Source organism: Cariama cristata, unplaced genomic scaffold (assembly GCF_000690535.1).
Source record: "Cariama cristata isolate BGI_N322 unplaced genomic scaffold, ASM69053v1 scaffold7886, whole genome shotgun sequence".
Taxonomy (NCBI): domain Eukaryota; kingdom Metazoa; phylum Chordata; class Aves; order Cariamiformes; family Cariamidae; genus Cariama; species Cariama cristata.
This window is the reverse complement of record NW_009620310.1, coordinates 6,262-23,076: the sequence shown is the minus strand read 5'-3', so window position 1 is coordinate 23,076 and position 16,815 is coordinate 6,262. Positions and strand designations below refer to the sequence as shown.

Sequence of the window (16,815 nt, the reverse complement as noted above, 5' to 3'; positions counted from 1 at the left end):
TCAACAAGGCCAAGTGCAAGGCCCTACACATGAGTTGGGGCAATCCCAAGTACAAATACAGGCTGAGTGGAGAATGAATTGAGAGAAGCTCTGAGGAGAAGGACTTGGGGATGTTGGTTGAAGCTCAACACGACCCAGCAATGTGCACTTGCAGCCCAGAAAGCCAGCTGTATCCTGGGCTGCATCACAAAAAGTGTGACCAGCAGGTTGAGGGAGGTGATTCTCACCCTCTACTCTGCTCTCGTGAGACCCCCCCTGCAGTACTGCCTTCAGCTCTGGGGCCCCCAACACAAAAAGGACATGGACCTGTTGGAGCGAGTCCAGAGGAGGCCACGAAAATGATCAGAGGGCTGGAGCACCCCTCCTAGGAATACAAGCTGAGAGAGTTGGGATTATTCAGCCTAGAGAAGAGGCAGCTCGGGGAAGACCTTAGAGCAGCCTTCCACTACCTAAACGGGGCCTACAAGAAACCTTGGGAGGGGTTTTTTTACAAGGGGATGTAGTGCTACAACAAGGGGCAACGGCTTTAAATTGGAAAAGGGAAGATTTAGATTAGATATTAGGAAGAAATTCTTCACTGTGAGGGTGGTGAAGCACTGGAAGATGTTCCCAGAGAAGTTGTGGATGCCCCATCCCTGGAAGTGTTCAAGGCCAGGCTGGATGGGGCTTTGAGCAACCTGGTCTAGTGGGAGGGGGCTGGCAGGGGGATTGGAACCAGGTGATCTTTAAGGTCCCTTCAAACCAAACCATTTTATGATTCTATGATTCTATGAATGAGTCTGATGTTAGATGGGCACTGTGGAACCAAGGTATCAAGCTTTCTGAGGTGAACATTTTTTTCACCTCAAATTATTTGTCTCCAGAAGAGCAGTCACTGAAGGACTGGAGCATTCAGATGAAAACAAATATAAAAGAAAGAAAAAAATAATTACTATTTTCAAAGGCACACCTCCTTGCAGTTTCTGCATCTGAAAACTGACAAAATGATCTAATAACAAGGAAGATAATAAGACGGAAGATATTTAAAGAAAAGAAAACACCATAAAATTAAATTAGGTGGTTTGGAAAACCCAAAATAACATTACTTTCTATTTAGGTATTTCTTTTTAAAATAGGGGAAAGAAGTGGGTTTTTGTTAACTCATTTTTTGCCTTAATTTTTTATTGGTCAAGTAGCAAACCAAAGCCTAAACATTTACTTCATTCTACTCAGGAAATCTGGATTTAATTTTCTTTTCTACCAAGGCCATTTTGTGACACCTGGGGCAAATCACTTAGCCCTTTGTGCTTCAGATTCCAATTAAGTAAAAATACCATTATGATGGTAAGATATGAAATATTTTAAGATGCTTAGGTATTACTGCAGTGGGAGTACAGACGTTTCTTAGACACCTGACTATTAATGTAATTTTGAAACTGGATTCTGCTCTGAGTTTGAAATATCACTAAGGGAGTTGGAGCTGAACCTCTCTAATCAAGCCAGAATTTTGCACAACATAGTCATTTTGACTGGCAGAAATCTCATGCAAATTAGTTCATCAGTTTGGCCTAATGGATATTTAGACAGTAGGTTTTGCGTCTGAATGTGTTGAATTAAGTTCCAAGACAAGGAATGTGCACATGAAGAGAAATGAGTTCAAAGGAATTAATGGTCTGTGCTTTGAACAGAGGGTGGAAAATAAATGGTATCAAGTGTGAAACATAACAAAAATCATGATACTGGTAACACTTTCATAGCTATTTAATTTTAAATCCCTGAAGTCAATGCACTTTAGACATGCATTTGTGGGATCAGGGCTTTCATTAGCATATCTTGTCACACTGAAATACATGAAAAAATATTTTTATCCATATAGAGTCATGCATTTCGTTCGCTTCTGGAGATTCCATTTTACAGGGAAGAAATCATGTTGGCTTGTTTTCCCCCTGCTATTCAGCCTCCTAAATTTAGTGTTTGCAGTAGTATCACTACCATATCATCTGTTCCCAGAGAGGCAGATTCTGTATTACGAGTCTTTTCATCTGACTGCCATGCTCCATTTTTTCAGTCAACTTTTCAGTCGAGTCTCATTTTTCTCCTCTTCTTATGTTCTCTACCAATCTACTTTTATTTCCTCCCCTCCCCTTTCTGTTTTTGGTTTGTTCTTTTTTTGTAATTCCAACTTTGTTCCAGCAGCTAATAAAGACGGGGAAAGAGAAAACGTCCAGGGAAAAATGAAAAGTGCTGAGCTGTCTCTGTAAATTTTTTGTGTGGTGCAATGGCTGGTCAGGGTCACCAAACAAAGATCTTTCCATGAATAACATGAAAGTTGCAGTTTGTACTGGCCTCTCCTGAACTCTCTGTTGCTTTGTTGTTGACTTCACTTACATCCGAGTGTCAGTTAGATTGAATACAGCGATAATCCCATGAGAATGCATTAAAAATTACACAATTTGAGAATCCAGGGTATGCTATACTTGGCATTGAATCTCATAGTATCTAAAAAGATACTATGAGAAATAGTATCTGTGATACCAAGTGGTACTAGATTTAAACTACAAGGCTAGAAACATGTTTTACGTCACTGAAAACTGGGAAACAGCTGTTCTTCTGTGTTGTTATAAGGCATCTCTCTTTCATCTTTTTGTTTGTAAAATACTTCTGTCATCTTTTTTTTACTTCAGTTCCAGCACAATTTATATCTCAGGAAAATCATATGATGGAAATCAGTTTTATAGCACCACACAATCAAAAACTTTTGGCAGTAAGTGATATTTAAAGGGACAGTGATTAATGGCTGAAGCAGAAGTAGAATTTTTCCCATCACTTTGAATCTTCAGCTGGGAATAGACTGTGGGCCTTGAAAATCTGCTTTTGAGCCACACTCCCTGTTCCTGGGTGTGGGGATCACTGGGTAACATTGTGGTTTGTTCTATGTACATGGATGCTTTAAGTCCTTACTATCTGGTGAGGTGTTGGGAAACCCTAGAAAGCCACACAGGATGAAAGCAGGCTTCTCCGGAGGTAATTCAGAGACTCAAGGAAAGGCTTGTCACTGAAGCATCTGCAAGACCTACAGCTAGATAGCCCAGGCAGATCTCCCTTATCATGCACAGCAGATGTTGGCTTGCAGGCATGTTCATGAGTCATGGACCCGGGACTCTTTATACTCCTGTAGGCATTTTGGAAAACATTACATATCTTCTCCAGCACACATAGCAAAAAAATCAGAACTGGTGCCTTGGGTTATAGTAAAGAGAAGTGTAATCTCCTACCTGTTCTGGGGGCATTTCACCAGGTAATGCTTCACTGTTAAAGAAAAAAAAAAGAAGAAGAAAATGTGGCTTCACACCAACACAGTAAATGAGTTACAAATGGGCACTGCAGATAGACCTGTGTTGCTGAGACTGTGGAGTTGCCAGGTTCTTACACTGGGAGAGCTGGTAATTGTCACCATACATTATATTGCACATTGAAATGTAGTCTGACTCAAAGACATAGCTAGGCTTGCGAGAGGGGAATCTATCAAACAACATGAAAAATCTGCTGTGGAAGTGCTGGGCAACACACATTCCAGTGGTCAGCCCAGCCAAAAGACAGCTTGCTAAGGAAAAGCACAGCAGGCCAGTAATTTTACTTTGAAGACTTTTATTTCCCTTGTGGTGCCTCTATTTATTTCCAGAAGCCTGAAATAAACCATTCACCCACAGGAGCCACTGCTGTTCCTAATGTAAGCTAGATTGTGGCCTCAGGCATAGAGGCATTGCCTCCTGGGATCAGATCAGAGGTCCAGTCCAGCCACTATCCTGTCTCTGACAACTGTGGATGTGAGCTGTATAAAATCCTTCTACTTCATATTCCTTTGAATCAGTAGTCCTGAGCAAGGGCAGCTCACCCCACTGCTGCCTTTTAGGAGCCTGGGTCACTAAGATGCTCTTTTGTGGCTTAGTGGCTTCAGTGCTTTGCCCAAGCTGTGCCGTGTGCAGAGTGTGGAGACATGCAGGCAGGAGGAGAGGCTCTGGCTCTTCTGGTTGACCTACTGCCAACTTATTTCTCAGAAGGAAAAGAGGGTGCATCCCTAGGCCACGATGTGAAGTTGAATACAGCATAAACACCCCCCTCCCTTCATGTTCTCCATTCTTTAAAAGGCCATGAAAACCAGATGACAGTGGACTTACATGATTATTCCCCTCTCTACAGGAAAATTTTCATCTTTGGTCTTACCTAAATTCTCCCTTTCTAAGGAAGCTACACAGTTCCTAGGGGGGTGCATTTTAATCCTAAGGAAAGGGGAGCTGGGAGCACTTAGGAACTGGGACTAACAGAGGGGCCATGTCTAAGCTATCCAAGGCAGTGCTTCCATCTATCTGTCTGGCCTTTTATAGATGTACAGGAGAAGAGTAGACTTGACCCTTCAGGAGTAAGGGGATGCTCATGTACACTGTTGGCATGCTTTTGAGCGTCTCTAGATATGTATTTTTTTTGTTTTGCCCTACAGTAAATACTTCAAGCTTTTGAACCAGGGATTGGGAAGACCAACCACTCCTGTAACAAATGGGCATAGGCTTCTACCAAACCCATAGAGAGGTTGCCAGCTGCAACCATTGCTGCTTCCCACAGCATTTCATAGGTGCTCTGTGCTATGGGCCAGCCCCAGCTGCAGTGCCAATCCAATCACACCAAGGGAGAACCTTTGCTGGGGAACTGGGTTCAGTATTACCCTTCTCATGTCAGAGCCTTGAGGTCAGCCAGTATCTGCTCAGGTTTCACAGACAGACACTCCAGAGGGATCATCTCCAGCTTTATCTACTGCAAGTCTCAATTTTTTGTTCAGGTATGAGTCGCTCTTTGTTTTTGTAGAAGGCTGGGCAGAGTTTTCCCTCCCTCATCTCCGTGTGCTCACTTGGGTGTCTGCCTCCACCCCCTGTAGGGGAGATGGGGTGAGGTGGGGCAGGTTAGGTTAGGTTAGGTTAGGTTAGGTTAGGTTATCCTCCTTGTGGTGTTAGGGCTGAGGAACTGGAGGAGGAAGCTGGATTGGTGGGAGAGTGGAGGGAGATGTTGGTGTCCCTGTGACAGGGGTGGGTGACCAGAGAGGTTCAGGGAGAAGCCCTGATAGAAATTTGCCCAGCAAGATGAGGTAAGGAGATAGTTTTGGTTGTCCTGGGCCCCTGACCTGGTCTCAAGGGGAAGAGCAGAGCCAGGCTTCTCTTGGAGGGCCTCTGAGGAAGATGAAGCGGCAACCACCTCACTGAAGGTAGAAGGTGGCTGTGCCTGGAGCCTGCCTGGAGGCTTGGAGTGATGCAGAGGGAGGATTGCTGTGCTGTTCCTGTTTTTTCTCATTTTCTCAAGGAAGGATGGACTTCATGACTTCACTGCAGGCTCCTTTCACATGAATACTAGCATCTCTCTAGTCCAGCCAGGATGGAGGTGCAGAGTGATGAGAGTGGAGAGGAGGTAAGATAATGCTTTTTGAGGACCAATGCCTTATTCTAACAGTCTGAATGACAGAGCACTGCTGTTGGCTGACAAGGTGGGTATCTTGTGGTCAGACCCTAACCTCTGGAAGGTGCCTCTGGAGAGGGGAGAACGGTGTTGAGAGTAGAGCAGTCTCTTTGTGCCCCATGCCCATGTGGCTGAGTGGAAACAGCACCTCCCAGGGAACTGCTGCTCCCTGGGGCAGAAGTTCAGGGCTAAGCTTGCTGCCACGGCCCAGAGGCTGTGGGGAGCAAAAGCAATATTGGGCTGGTGGAGACTGTGTCCATCACTGATGCTTCTTCCACTGCTGCTTCAGAAATTTTAATTCGCTGATGCTTGACTGGATGCTGGGCCAATCAGTGTGGCTCCAGAAAATACTCTGATCAGGTGGTCCTGGCTGAAAGACTTGCCTGAAAATCTAATCATTGTATACTGAGTGCCTGCCTGCTAAGCTTTATTCTGTTATATTTCCATTGAATGCATAAGTTTAATGCTGCCAGTGTTTACTGGATACTGTTCAAAATCTAAATAAAAATTTGGTGAAGCCTGCAATTATTCAGATATTAGAGTAGTGAAGAAAGGATTTAGCAGCTCAGAAGAAATTACTTTTTCTCTGTTGTATATGCTTATTCTGTATTATTTCTATATATAACTGATGTTGGTTCAATGTAAAGAGACCTTTTCTCCAAGCTGCTTGTATAGTTACACCAGTGTAAATCAACAAAAACAGAAGCAAAATCCAGCCCAATGTCTGCTCAAGAAAAACCAGGATATATCAGTCTGTCTAGTGCTTGTGGCTTCAGGGTGACTCACCGTGACCAACATACTTCAGTGTGGTACTCCCTTGGCACAAAACCTTTGTCATCACTTAACAGGGCAGGAAGAATAACATTGATCTTGCTCCTTCCTCTTGGCAAGCAGAGTTGTTGGGTTCAGTTAGAATCAGAGTTACTCTACTGAGTGCACTAGCGGGAAGACGGAGCCACAGCCTGTAATGTGTTTGTGGGCAAGGACTTCTGTATACGTCTATTTTTGGTTTACATGTCTTCTCCCTCGTGTATCTGAGTCATTCATTCCTTCGTGGTATGTGTGTAGTGCTGAAGAGGCAGCAAAGTCACGAATCTCTCCTGTCATTAACAGGACAAATCACTAACCAAACTCTTTTTGAAAGCTTCTCTTTAGACATGGTCTTTACCCTCTCCTCTAACATGGTGGCTGCTAAGCATGCTGGTATCTCATCCTCACTGCTTGTGTGAAGTCTCTAAATAAAACACTCTTAAACCGAAATGAAAGTAGAGCCTGCACTGGCTACTCCACAGATCTGAAATAGCACTTTTGATTACAACAGGGCTGCTTTCATGCAGATGTAGCCTCTTTGAGAAACTTTCTCTGAGGAAGAGAAGAATGAAACAGTAATCCTTGATCTTGAAAGATTATTATGAAAAGGCAGATCTGAATGATGAAATGATGCTTTAGTTTCAAAGAATGCTGCAAAGAGAGAGTGCTAATAACAACACCCATATTCCCAAGAATATTGACAGCTAGTCAGGAAGGGAGAAGAAAACAGAACAGAATAAGACTGCTTTGAAACCCCTCTAAGTGTCTGCAGAAATGTCACTCATGCAAAATGTTAGCTAGATCTAATCAGAATGCAACTTAATGATACAGCACTTGGTCTTCTTTGAAAGAAGTTCCAACAACATTCAATTTATGTTTATGCAAAGCTGAAAGATTTTGAAAAGTCCAAAGCAAATATAAAGTGAAATAGCTATTCAAAGGGGGCAAAATGCCTTTGTTCAAGTTTTGCTGGCAGAAATGGTTTTTTCTACCAATTTTTTTTTTGTTTTTATTAAAATCAAGGCAAGGAGATCTCTCTCTCTCCTGCTTTTTCTGCATTCTCCTTCTCCCCCCTCACCCTCTTGGGTAAGGGCCTTGCAGTCAGCAAGAATGACATTTCACTCACCTGTGGATCTCCTCTTGTTCAGAAGTGACTGACAGAGAATGACAAGTGTAAAAAGGAGGACACTGATGATTCCTATTGAACACACAAACACTGCATACACGTACAGATCTGAAAGCCAAGCATAGATGACAGTCAGTGTTGCAGCTGTACACTTCATGCTTACAGGATAGAAAAAAGTTACATCTATAAGGTCTAAATAGACCCCATCCCAAAAGATTTAGGCTAACACTTCAGAAGTAATTTAACCCTCTTGAAACTTTCAGATAGTATCCTAATCAGTTTATAATTTGGTTGAAGTCTCCATAAATGCAAATAGGTGTAACTACATCTAAGAGGGCTTACTTTTGAGAGGGAAGAAAGGGCTGGTTTGGGGGTTTGCCTTTTTTTTTTTTTTGGTAACCAAAAACCAAAAGGAATTCAGTTGAATTATTTCCCAGTTCAAACAGATGTACTTTTTAAAAAAACAAACAAAAAACCAAGAAAAGTGGCGGTGAGGACAGTGCTGAGTGGCTGAGGGGGAAGGAAGGAATCTGCAATTGCTTCTTCTAGTGGCAGCACTGGCTTGAAATTTTTGTTTATTTTTTTGTCCTTTTCAATCTACAGCCTCAGTCTCCCTTTAGGGCTTTCATTCAGGTGCCATAACAAATTCCTAGTGGAGCTGACAGGCGTTCTACCATGGCAGATCAAGATGGAGTATTTTGTCCAGAGGAGAAGAAATCTTTAATGACTTATTTCTGCTTTTACCAGAACTCTAAATAGAGTACTTTAAGGATGCTCTACCCATTAATGTCTTGAAATGTCCTTAGGGAGGCATATTGGCTTCTTTCCTGCTTCACCGAGAGGAAGCTAAGCCTCAGAGTTCAAGTGTTCTTCTAGAAAATAGCGTTGCTGGAACTAGACCCCTGACCTGCAGTTCTGTGCTTTATTTCCCTTATGCAGTACAGCAATATAGTTTGTAAATTGTGATTTACACAGCAAAGCTCCCCACAGCATCAAGGCCATCCTGCAAGTGAGCACTCCTGCCTGGCAGCAGTGCAGGGGCTGCAAATGCCATGCTGGGGCTTCACTGGTTCTCCAGATTCAGGCAGGAGGAGGAGGAGGGAATCCCAACTGTGTGAAAATTCTGAATTTCAGCTTCCTGGAACAGTCGTCCACTAATCTACCCAGAAAATACTGTTTACCTTGAAACTCAAGGGAGCTTTAAGCTGCTCTTGCAGTGCAGAGCGCGTTTGGTGAGCAGTTTCTACAGCTAGTAGGAGCATAGAGTGCTTGGTACGTCTTCCGACATGCTCAGCAACTTCCTGGATAAGGGTCTGCATTTGTGTGATTAGCCAGACATAGGCTATTTTCCTACTGACTATAACAAATACATGAGGAAATGAAGCTGGAGCATTCCATTCTCTTTTCTCCAGCATCCCTCGTACTGTGTGGGATGGTTTCTCAGGCAAGGCCTGAGTTTGCACAGGAACTAGCAAAATTGGTCCTGATTGGGGCACTTTAGTTGTCCCATAGCATTGGACTAAGCTAACATCTTGTATAGAACCAGTAGCAGTTAGATGTATCTTTACCTTCAAAAAACTTCCAAGCTTCATGGTTTTTCTTGAAAGTGCTATCATCAGAAGATTTTGATGAAATCACTGAAAAAAAACCAAAGAAGACATGACAAGAACTGAAAATGTGTGGCATAAAAAGTTGGGACCTCTTGAAGTAAATGCAGTTTTGCCTTAGACTTCAGTGCACCAAGATCTTGCTTTATCTCACAGGATAATTACCTTTCAATGAAACAAACCATTTATAAAATAGCATTATAAAAATGTTTTCCAGCAAATCCCATCTGGCTTGGCACCACCCAGGAGTGCTGTATGGCTTAAGGCTGCCTCCCTGCTGTCATCTTATTCTGGGAAGATGCAGTGTGTGGCTCTTCAATCAAAAGTTAAAAGCAGTAAAGAACAGCAAGAGAAAAGAAACACATTTTAGAAGAGCCTAGGCCTTAGAATGGGGTGGCCATGCTTGTAAGGTCTGTAATGGCCTTGTTGGGATGGTCTGAGTATCCCAGCGAAAAAGCTGCCATTAATGCTGTATGTAGCTGGTTTTATTCTGACTCTGTGTTTTCAGTTACCCAGAACTCATACCTCTAGGGTTGCAGTTTGTGTTTCTGTCCCAAAACAGGCTACTTCTGAGAGGATATGAACAACTTTTGCTCAAGAGAATGGAAATTCATTTTCCCTTGTATTTCTATATCAAGAAGGATTTTTAACGCAGTAGTCTATTTCTAACTCTTAGAGGTTAAGGAGAAAAAATAATTGGAGAAGAGCAGTAGCTTTACCGAAGGACATAGCTCTGAAGGCTTCCTGAGAATTGACTTGGAGCCAGCCACATTAGGCACAGCTTTTTTAAAAAACAGGGAAATTATTCTAGTGATGCTTGTCACTGAAGTAATCTCTGCCAACACAATAGTGTTTCCCCATCTTAAGACTGACTCTGTAGGCCCCTGATTTTGTCCAACTTGCCTTCCTTCCAAAGCTCTTATGGATGTCCCTTGGCAGGTTGAACTGCCCTGCAATTCCTACAACAGCACCCAAATTACACATTTAGAGACCCCAAGTGAGAGCACAGCTCATGAGTTCTTCTTACTTCCCTAAAAAGTTGGCTTTTATGCCATGCCTTTTAAAGATACATGGATATGATACCTGTCTATCTGCAAAAACAAACACCCATGCACGCATGGACTTTCTGAAGTATGTCCAAATGTTTCAGAGATCTCACATCTGAGGTGAAAAGCAGAAGACATCTACCTACCCTCAGTGTCCTTGGCTTAGATGTAGGAACAGACTAGGCTGAACATCTTAACTAATGTAAACTGCCCTGTCACTGCTGTATCAATAGCCATTGACTACTGAGTGCAGAATAGCTTAAGTTCTCAGCCAGCATAATTCCCCTACCTATGGGTGGGAGTTTTTCCTGAGAAGAAAAACTGCATGACCACAAGTTGTACCAGCTGCCCTTTGTAGCCTAAGAAAAGGGCTGACTGAATGACTATGTTCTAACACAATTAAGAGGGAAAATAGTTCCAGAGTTTGCACAGAATTGTCTTCTATGTTTCAGAAGGAGGAGTAGACTACAGAGCTCTGGGCAAATGGATGAATGCCAATATCATAACAGCTGTACAACCTCGTACTAAACTTCAAATGCTCTGGCTGCTGGATAGCTGTTCAAAACCCTCTCTGCTCTCCTCAGCTAGATTGTTTATGCATACTGACATTTTTTGATGATGTCAGATTAGATGATGTCACTTATGTTAATCCATGATTTTTGTTCTGCTAGCAATCGTTGCAATGGAATAGGAGTCTGGTGATGTCCTTCAGATTGCCAACGAGGTCTGAACCTCCAAGAGAGGTTCATGTGGCAAATCATTAAAGAACAAGTATCTTACTGGAAAGGCAATTCATTAGGGAGCGCCCTGTAGGGATGTGAGGCGTGAGGCTAACTCAATGGATATGGAACTGCATTCAGGACTAATGAAATCTTCTGTTCGGTTCTGATGGGAAGCTCAACCTGAATATTTTAACAAACCTATTCATTTGTTACATGAAAGCATCACATGTGTAGATTTTTGACAAGTATTTTAGAATACCTTCCCTGAAAAAAAAAGGGCTTTTGTTCATTTTGGGGAAAAGAAAAAAATCTTGCATTCCTGTATCTTGCAACATTTTTACCATTAGAAAACACCACATGCAACTAATATTTAATAGAACTCAGACTCTATTCTATGGGAAACTCTGACACGTAAACTTCCCAAAAGGACAGATTGTTGTGATCATCTCTACTTGTTTGTGTTGTCCATGCCAGTAGGATTATAGTTGGACTGCTTGATTTTCTATGTTTGTCCTCTTACATGTAGTCTCTTCTCTTGGATTGTAAACCATTTGGAACATGTGTTGCTCTTCCTAAGAGAATGATGGTTTGGAGGTGCTGCGTAGTGCTCTGAGAAGACTACTCACTATTTTGAATTTTCTTATAGGAAGGCATTGGAAGAACCATCTTTCTGAATGTATTTTTTTTTTCCTCAAATAAAGTGTTTTCTAGTGTATTCTATACTATAATGAAGATCACTAACTTGGTTTTAGGTTAACATCGACCACACAAGCCTAGGAAAAGAACAGATGCCTTTGATAAGATGGGGGAAGGGGAAAAGGTTCATCTTAGCTTAGAGAGAAGATGTTGCATGGCTGGAGTGGGAGACACTTCTTGGCAACATCAGGACATGGGTTTCTCTTGGTTTTACTACCAAGATTTAACAGTAGCCTTTTTATAAATCCTATTTGATGTCTTGTATTCACCATACCTAAAGGGGCAAACAACAACAGTTCAATTTTCAGCTGGGCCTTCTGAAAACACTACAAAGTTCCTGTAGTTGACATGTGAATCCATGAACAGAAGCCTGTAAGGACCCCATCCCCATCAAATGAGGCTCCTTTTCTGAAGATATGTATTCTGTGCCTAAAGGAGAAGCCAGATATGTAGCTAAACTTTTAACTGACAACATTACACATTAAGGAACTGTAGCCTGTAACTCAATTGTTTTTCCGCAACTCCAATGTGTGTATCCATATAAATTTATGTGTTGCAAGAAAATGCATTTGCACCTTCTTAATGGCCTACTCAAATTCATACCTGCAAACTTGCTAGCAAATAACAAAATCTGAATATAAGTCAATAGCAGCAGATACTACAGACCCGCCCATAATCTGGTAAGGTCTTTTGCTTTGAGTAGTGCTATGCTTGGTGGCTGACAAAGGCTATGTACTGAACTGCCCCAGGTTTTTTCTGCTTCAAGAGCAAGTCAGATTTTGAAGAAGCAGCATGACCCTTCTCTATTCCCTCTGGAAACGCATGTCTTACACAGTGACGTCCTCTTCCTGTGTGAACAAAAAAAAGGGATCTAAATGCTATTTCTGCATCCACTTGATGTGCAAGGTTGTAAGAAATTTGCCAGGTGCTTTAGCATAAAGATATTATTTTGAATTTGGGCATAACTGCAGACACATTAACTGGAACAAAATGTTAAACAAGCCAGCAACTGTGATGTGTTTGAACACTGTTACCTTATTCGATAAAGCACAAGCAGTACAATTCAAGTATCTAAATGCCTCAGGCAATTTGTATTGCTCCTTTTGTTGCACCCTGGATCTAACTGTAATATAAGTAAATCCCTTTGCAATAAAAAGTGTAACTGATTATAATATAAAATACAAAATATGTTTGGTAGAAAATTTCCTTGAAAAGCCCAAGTGTTACCATTGGGGAAACTGGACACTTTATCACCACTCAGAAAAGAGCTGCCTTCCCTCCCATGTGCAGAAGTCCTGTATACTCCCAGTGCATTATCTGAATGCTAGCTAAGGTGGTCCTTTTTTTCCAGTAAACAGGCTTTTAGCAGTAAAACAGTTACTATGGCATTTAAAGATATGGCATTTTTCAGATGTCTTTTAGTATCTTTAATCTGGATTTAGAATTGGAATAAATACTCTTTTGGGGGGACCAGGGTCGTGGTGGTGTCTGCCTCAGGTCCCCACAGAATGTATTGTTGGTGTGTTTAGTCTACAGGTGAGCCTGCCTTCCTCCCTCGTCTCAGCTTTCCTGCTCTGCATTGGGTTACATTCGAAGCACAGAGAAGCGATACAGCTGACCAGACAGTGTGAGAAAGATGAAGTCATGAGTCTCAAATCCCCACCCTGATTATGTATCCGTAAATCATACTAAAAATCAGGGGGGGGAATAGTATTTAAGGGGTGGACTGAAAAGTTGCAATTTTCCTTCTTTGCAATAACTAAATTGATCTGAACCCCACACTTTAGCTAGGAAGAGCAATGAGAGGTTTCTGAATTGTAGTTAGCAACAGCCTGAACAGCTATGAAAGATGCAGAGTGGCTTTTTGTGAGGAGGGGTATGACAGGTGGTCTGACAATATTTTATATTGCTTTTTCTTCTGTTGCCGTTTACCTGGAAGATGTCATTCCGTTTTGATGCACTCCTGACAAATCCGTATGTTTCATTACAGGCATTTAGGAAACTCCATCATTCAGTGAATGAGAAAACGCTCTTTAACTGCTGACCTGCCCTCTGAAATGACATTATCACTGGAAAATCCTCAAAATTATTCTCCATCTGATTTCCTCTCTCTCTTTTTTTTCTTTTTTTTTTTTTTGTCTTTTTTTTCCTCCCCACAAGCCTGCTACTTGTTCTGCACTCCTTGGGTACATCTATTGGTCTATTTTGCAAGTCCTTCATGCAAGAAACACATTGCTTGTTATCCATTCTGTCTTTAAGTGTGCCACTCTTGGAGACAGCTACCTGGTCTGGTGCAGAGGATCTGAGGGGAAGGGTCAGTATAGTGTAAGCCCCCAGCTGAAACAGCACTCTCCTCCTTCACTCCTTCTCTCTGTCGCTTGATCTCTTGACACCAGACCTGGCCCTCTTTAGCTCCCTTCCCTCAAGTTAACCTCAGAAATTATTTTCCAAAGCACTGGGAAAAAAGTGTAGTCTATGCTCTAGGAGACTCTGGGATTGTACGGTGGCCTCCTAGCCCTGCTTGTAGGCCTGCAAGCTTCAGCCCTGACCGTCCATTTCAGGCACTGTGGGAAGTAACGCCACCTGGTAGTTACTCTCAGTCTCTCCTCCTTTTCTCTCCTGGCATAGCATTTGAACCACTTGGGTTTGTGGGTTGAGATGAGAGGCTTGACTTCCCTTCCCCACACCAGTCACCAGCTTTTGCACCTTCCCAAGGTGGGAGGCTGAGGCAGTTGGGATGATCAGTCTTCCTGCTTGCCAGTTCCTTCCTGACAGTGACTTAATCGCTCCTTTCAGCCAAATCTGGAGAGGTGAAGGAGGAAGATATAGGGAAGAGGAGGAAGAGATCCAGTTCCTAGCCAAACACAGGAATAGCAGGGAAGAACAACTGCTGAGCATGAAGCAAGCTAATGCCTGAAGTCTGTAGGCCTAAATTGTGCGTGAAATAAAGTTTCATTTCATATCCCTGTGTGGTTACAAGACTAACCACTGCATCTTGGCTCCAGCCACTCAACAGAGGGTCGGTGCTTTTAAAACTTAATGCCCTCCAGAGATAAAGATGGCTGAGTTCAGGAGATGTTGGGCTCTAGTGTTTTTATTCCTCCCTGTTTAAAAACAAAAGAGTGAAAACAGCAACAAAAATCAAACAAGAAACTGTTCTTTGAGCTGTGAAGCTAATGAATTCTGTGTTCTATGCCCAAATGGCTCCCTTCTCAACAACAACCTTAGTACTGGACTCCTCCTGTGGTATGTTCAGGAGCCCCAGTAACTGACTGCAGTGTGAAAGGTCACTAGGCACATGGCAGTTCAAGAACAATAATTATCTTTTTTGTTCTCACAGTTTTCCTTCAGTAAGGAAGTTCATACAGATCTTCTTTCCCTCCCCCCAGCCAATTTCACATTACTTGTACAACCTTAATATCTTTAAGACCATTATCTCATTAAAATCAGTCCATGGATTCAAAAGGGTGAGGACTAGTTGTTAGTGTGATCATGTATGCTTTGGTTTCTCTAGGATACCAGGTTATGGATTACAGATGACATTTGGCTGCAGGATTACATTTCTGACCCATGGTACTGATTGCTCTGGTGGTTTGTATTTAGGAGTCTAGTGAACTTTGGTGAAGTTTTCCTTTAAGTCTCGGTTCCGTGGTCGTCTGTGCAAAAGAATTGTGATTGATATACAAAGCTGGGGTCTGGGGTTTTGTTTTGGTCTTTTGTTTGTTTGTGGCGCCTCCCTGGTAGACACAGGTAAGGGATTGGGGTTCCCATTTGGATTTGGGTCCTGCTCTGTCGTTATTTCTATTTCTGGCTGTCTGAAACAAGAAAGCAGAGGAAATCCCATATGAATGTCTTAGAAGCTTTCCAGACAAGTTATATGTGCCCAATAAGACCAAGAATTTTAGACTAGGATTTTCTTGCTGTTGTTTAAAATTGATCCATGGTCTTTGCTACTAATCCAAGCAGAACTTCAGCTTTGGATCATTAGTGTCTTTCATCATTGCTAGTAATGATCAGCTAATTACATTATGTTAACACCATGATTTCTCAAGGCAGATTTAAATATTGCTGGTCAATGTGAAGCTGCTCTTTATCTCTTGTTATATTGTATTTTCACATCTTTGTTCTCGAACTTCTGATAGATCAAAGTGAAAGCTTGTGATACCTGAGAGCTATCCACAGGAGGTCATACACTCAAAAATATTGTTTTTTATTGTCGCAGTTCTTTTCCTGTGTGTTTGTAATCCAAAAATAATACAGAAACCTGAATGACACCAGTGAAGCTGGCATTGAGGGAATGTGCTTTGGATCAAGATTACATTAATGTGTTCAAATTCATCTTGAAAAGGCCTGTAGTCAGTGGAGTTCCCTCAGACCATTCATTTCAGAGGAGTAGGGCCATTTTTGTCAAAACATAAGGTAGATAAGTGAGATGAGGGTTTCCCAGCTACGGGAGTAATCTTTGGGGTCTAAACACAGTGAAAAATTCAGTATGAACAGGAATGGCAGAAACTTCATGAAGTACAATTTCCTCCTGCAAGTTTTTCTGTGTGCTGGACAAGCCTCTTGATTTTCCAGACCCATGGACCATGCAGTCACCCTTGATTTTTGGCATTATCTTTAGAGCTGGCCCTGTGGGAAATCAACTTTTCTATTTATAAAGCCACAAGCAGGGGGCTAGTTTGCCAGCTGGCGCTAGTGGCATAACTGCTGAGCTCAACCACCTCTTCAAAGGAGTCTGTTCTCTAAATCCAGTTTCACCCATCTCTGAAAGTGTAGGTGTGGTGGTGTTAGATTTGAGCTGACCCATCCCAAAGAGAAGTCTTGTTTTCAACTTGGTTCAAAACCCTCACTCATTGCTGGCCGTTTCTTTATCTGAACATAGATCTAAAATACAATGCTTCTATTTCTGGCTACCTCACTGCATGTTCTTCAGAAAATAAGTTAATTTCTCTCTGTTTCTATCATCTCTTTGTATTTAAATAATAATGGCATTTGTTTATGCCCACTAGCAAAGTTGTGGAGACCTTGTATTGGGTCTGGCTAAAATGGAGTTGATTTTCCCCATAGCAGCCCTCATAGTGCTATGCTTCATATTGGTAGCTAGAAAGGTGGTATTAACACCCCAGTGTTTCGGTTACTGCTGAGCAGTGCTCCCACAGCATGAAGGCTGTCTCTCCAACGTTCCCCCCTCACCAGTAGGCTGGGGCTGGGCAAGATCTTCAGAGGGGACACAGCCAGGACAGCTGACCCAAACTGGACAAAGGGATATTCCATACCATATGATGTCTGCTCAGCAATAAAAGCTAAGAAAAGGGCGGGGGGGG

At 42.3% G+C, this 16,815-nt stretch overlaps 1 protein-coding gene across 1 annotated transcript in view; it reads right to left on the bottom strand.

Moving 5' to 3' along the window:
* Positions 1 to 3,254: 3,254 nt before the first annotated feature.
* VSTM4 (V-set and transmembrane domain containing 4) overlaps positions 3,255 to 16,815 on the bottom strand; it is a gene marked incomplete at both ends in the record, with an annotated part of 14,580 nt that continues 1,019 nt past the window's right edge. The window contains 3 exons of the mRNA XM_009701574.1: positions 3,255 to 3,288; positions 7,418 to 7,525; positions 8,986 to 9,054. Of these exons, the coding sequence (XP_009699876.1) occupies positions 3,255 to 3,288; positions 7,418 to 7,525; positions 8,986 to 9,054 (211 nt within the window). The remainder of the gene's footprint in view (positions 3,289 to 7,417; positions 7,526 to 8,985; positions 9,055 to 16,815) is intronic.